The 4,839-nt window shown below is 38.3% G+C and overlaps 1 protein-coding gene across 1 annotated transcript in view; it reads right to left on the bottom strand.

Moving 5' to 3' along the window:
- Positions 1 to 4,365, bottom strand: part of MMAA (methylmalonic aciduria (cobalamin deficiency) cblA type) — a 6,200-nt gene extending 1,835 nt beyond the window's left edge. The window contains exons 1-5 of the mRNA XM_009700682.1: positions 3,945 to 4,365; positions 2,754 to 2,876; positions 1,220 to 1,390; positions 816 to 901; positions 76 to 225 (exon numbers count right to left, since the gene is read on the bottom strand). Of these exons, the coding sequence (XP_009698984.1) occupies positions 76 to 225; positions 816 to 901; positions 1,220 to 1,390; positions 2,754 to 2,876; positions 3,945 to 4,365 (951 nt within the window). The remainder of the gene's footprint in view (positions 1 to 75; positions 226 to 815; positions 902 to 1,219; positions 1,391 to 2,753; positions 2,877 to 3,944) is intronic.
- Between the last annotated feature and the right edge of the window lie 474 nt (positions 4,366 to 4,839).

Raw genomic sequence — 4,839 nt, forward strand, 5'->3', positions numbered from 1 at the left:
GACACACCAACAAAGACTAAACCAAACAAAACCACACCCAACCCACCCCCCCAAACCATACTGAAGTACACAAACCTTTGGTCTCCAAACCTTTGAACGCTTGCGAAGCAGCTTCATAGCACTAACATATTCAGCTTGTATTCTCCGTGCAGGCACAACTAAATCACCATCAGCTTTATTTATAGCAACTAGATCTGCCATTTCAATTATACCCCGTTTGATACCCTAAATGGAACATGGAGAGAAATCATGAATACCCAGAAGGACTGTGACATACTGATTTATTGCAAAATGCAGGTGAAAGTGCTTTGTTAGTTTCTAGTGGCTCTTACTGACTTCTTTGTGCGTGTACGTGCCATGCAAGGGTAGTACCAACAGCCTCTGTCACTACTAGTTATTACTCTGCTTTGACAGAAGAACACTAAATATGGATATCAGAGTTTACATGTCAAACTATTTCACATGTAGAGACTTAAGTTTAACCAAAACATGACCAAGTTTGCAGACCTATTTATATTGATTTCTGTTTTCCTGTAATACAAAGCCACTACTCAAAATCATATATTACTAGTAAACAGGCCACAGTCAGAGAGTATCAAAATTTACATCCTAATACTTCCAAAATCGGGGGGTGGGGAAAGGATATCGGATCCTAAACATGCAATAAATCGGTAAGACACTGAAAAGACTTCACTAGTAGCAGTGTAATTTACAAAACACTATCGACATGGACTTTCTGCACAGATACTATGTCTTGGATTTAAGTTTCTCTTTCTAGTCCTAGGTAATACTTAATAAGAAAAACTGAAAAATACCTGTAATTCATCTCCACCCGCAGGTGGTAGCAGTAATATAAACATATCGACCATATCAGCCACAGCAAATTCTGACTGTCCCACACCTAAAAAATTAAATCCAGAGCTCACCATTTATTGCAAACTTTCAGTCACATTAATGACAGTAATTATGACAGATCCCAGTATTGCACCATGAACAAATTCCACTAACAAACACAGACAACAAGAAACACAACAGTTTTTACAAAGCAGTATTTTTACAAAAGGTACAGGACTAGCAAATTGACAGAACGGGCATTAATTTTTAACCAGTGACCATGTACGAAAGCATGACCAAAATCAACGATGGAAGTATGCATTTAGTAACACACCTCAGTTAGATACCACAACAGGACAATTAAAAGAAAGCCCTAAGCACATACCTACTGTTTCCACAAGAACAACATTGTAGCCTCCTCCTTCGCACAGCAGAATGGCTTCATTTGTGGTCCTTGTTACACCTCCCAGCGTCCCCCTGGTTGGAGATGGTCTGATGTAGGCATTCATGTCTCTTGACAACTCAGTCATCCGTGTTTTATCACCCAACAGAGAACCTTAAATGTTTAACGTTCAATTATTTCAAAAGTGCAAAACAGCCAAACTTCCCCCGCTGCCTCTCCCCACCTCCAAGAGACGAGCGAGGAAAGACCGATCTCTTGGACGAAGTCAGTCAAATAAGAATATCCCAATACTAGTTGCTCAAGAGTTTACTGAGGACTACAAAGTTACTGCCTGGTAGTTCTGCCTATCAGAAGCTGGCAAGGCCTGATAAGCAGACCTTACTGCTACCAAATATGAAGAATTTGTTCAAGTCAGAATGAGTTCCACAATTCCTGCATGGCTTTTTGAGGCCTATACACAGCAGGCCACACAATGAAACCTTTGCTGTTTCTGTTCAAACGGACAAATCTCTGCCTTGTGATTCTGATTTTTTTGTTTGTTTTATTTTTAAGAAAGCTGACAGGCATCCCTGCCTTCCTTCTATTCATACAAACTTTAAATTGGACTCAGTGAGATCTACACACATGATGCATGTTCCAAAAATGAGAGATGCTGAATTCATTTAACTGGTGCAGTCTTGCTGTCATATTTTGCTACTCTAGGTCATTGCAATGCTGAAGTTTTTTTTCTTTTTAAATAGTTACGCATTGCAGCATCTTCTCTAACAGCACAGAAGCTGGAAAAAGAAATTATGTTCCCTGGTAGCTGCCCTTTAGAGAAAGATCAAAATCAAGGTTCTATTATTTGTGTCAGCGATACCATTAATCAAGCATGGTCAGCCTATAATTTCCCTATAATTTTTGATTTGAGAGTGATAGATTACAGCCACAAAACTTTGAAGAATTTCAATTTTAGGGGGGAGGAAAAAAAAAATCATGCCACAAGTCAGACAAATAGTTAATGATAGTGCATCAGAAGACCTTGAAACCAGTACAGTCAACAGAAATAAAAAAATTCCTATTGAGAAGAACTAATGAATGTCCTAAAATCCAACCTGATCTACATGTTCAGGTTGCAGCATCCTCTAATAGTTTTAAATTAGTATATGCTTCCTACCCAGTGATCAGCATTACCACTCTTGAAATTTAAGCAGAAATAAATGCCCTTCTACTCCTTCATTCACAGGGAAATAAATAAATAATATCAGAGAGAAAACTGAGGCTATCTAAAGTTTCAGACAAAAAGGTTGTAAGGCAAGATTCAAACACTGGAAAAGAGAAAACCTGACAAAATTAGGACACTGATACATATTTCCCAATTTCATACCACATACGGAAAAAATGAAAACTTGATGTAACATTTATTTTTCAGATTTTACTTTTACAGGCCCCAAATTTTCCTCCATTTGGCCCAAACAGACACTCCTATAGCTGACAAGGCATTAGAAACCTGACTCAGACTTTAATTCACACTCACCACCACTTGTACTAGAGGAAGGGTCTACAGCCAACACAGACACTTTGTACTTTCTTTCTGTAAGCATTTTCCCAAAGCATTCTATGAAAGTCGATTTCCCAGCACCAGGAGGACCAGAGAGCCCTAAATAATCATATTAGGAAGAAAAAAACCACTTTGTTAATCAAATAAGTAACACGTCACATGAACACCGTCAACATCTCAGTTGATAACAATTCGTACTTTAACACAGTATCACAACAAAGGCAAATGAAAGCTATGCCACAATGATATACCCACCTAAGCAGTTATAATTGACTTGAAATACACTGCCTTGGTTCACCCAACACAGCAGCGCTCCCTTCACCACCCTGCATCCTCCCCATATCAATGTAACATCGGGTTTATCCAGCCCTATTTCCTCCCCTTCATTTGAATTTATTTATACTGACTCATCCTTCAGAACTTTAATAATGTCACAGCCCAGATCTGGATTTTTCAGATTTACTATTTACAAAAGAAACACTCCAAAACCAACAGCCCTTACTTCAAAGAGCTGTAATTTTAAAAAATGAGGCAATTTACTTGCATGTCAAAACATGCAAACTAAGAATAACAACCTTTTCTCACTCCCATGCCCAAGTTCTTGTTCTTACTACCTTTGTACACACGCACGAGAGATGACAGCCGGGCACAACATACTTTAGTAGTTCACCTCTTTAAACAGGAAAAATATTTCATAGTTTCCAAAAGAACCAAGTTCAAGTCTCCTCAGCTGAAAAGTAGGCTGCTTTAAAGTAAGGCCATAAACCAGGAAGGTACACATTTTTCCTTTTGTAGATTGAAGAAGGGATTCAGAAAGTATACAAGAAAACACTTTCTTTGGGAAAAGACCACTTCTGCTTAACTACATCCTTCCCTATCCAAGCGTAGATAGTAACTGTACCAATCTGCAAACTACCTAACGTTTCAGCCTCTAACAGTTATTAAAAAACCCCAAATAACACCCCCTCAAGAAGCAATAATTCCTAGAGCTTTTCCAAAAGCATTTTCCAGTTCAAGTCATAATTCTACTGGACAACAGAAGTGATCTCGATTGGTTACAAACCACAAGAAATGCGATGATCAAGACTACAGACCACGATGCTTAAAAAACAATAACGAGGACTAATTCTGTCAAAGCAACTACTGGACAGACATAAAAGGACTAACCCACTCTAAAGGCAAGCGGTTTTCCTTGATTTAACTTTTCTTGTTCCCTGTGGTAGGATAATACCTTCTGAAGAAGCACCTGGGCTATTTTCTTCTTCCTACTCTGAGTTGATTCTACAAGTGTAATGGCTTCTGCTAAACAGGCTCTATGACCCTGGATTAGTCCATCGTAAAGTCTGTCCACCAGTCTTTGTTCTCTGTCAGAAAGTCCCTCTATCTGCTGGTCAGGGGCTGCCTGATGACACAGCTCTCTCCTCAAACCGTTTGATGAACATATCCATTTTGTACGATAGTGGTACACTGGCATAAGAGATTCAACGCATAGGAAACGTGCTCTGCAAGCAAAGTGAAAGTTCGTGAAGTAAGTTCTTCTAGATAAATAACAGCGAGGGAACCTCAGCAGCAAAGAAGGGATCTTCATCTTGTTTGGAATTAAAAGTACCAGAGGTATCAGTTCACTTCTGTTTGCAGACACTCTAAAGAGAAAGAAAAACATTTTTACTTCTTTCAAAGCACCTGTAAGGACTTAAATGAAACCTATGTACACATGCAACTATCAGCTTTTATTTAATTCATACCTACTGTTTTAAACAAAAAAAGACGGTTCTCTGTTCCCATTAGAAAAATAGAACAAAAAGTAGTTATGGAATCTTCAGTAGCATAGCATCTCTTATCATATTTAATAAATGAAAATATTTTTATACATAAGCAAATAAATCAAAAGCATTTTTGAATAAGACACCCTCTAAGGGCACACACAGTACCCTAAAAATCCAGGAGCAAACCAACCAAACTAACCCTTACGTTTACTGGAATTGTTGTATATTCTACTTTCACGGCTGCAGGGTTTTTTAAAACAATTCTTCAGGATGAGCTTTTTACACCTTATTTCCCG

Source organism: Cariama cristata, unplaced genomic scaffold (genome assembly GCF_000690535.1).
Source record: "Cariama cristata isolate BGI_N322 unplaced genomic scaffold, ASM69053v1 scaffold4420, whole genome shotgun sequence".
Taxonomy (NCBI): Eukaryota; Metazoa; Chordata; class Aves; order Cariamiformes; family Cariamidae; genus Cariama; species Cariama cristata.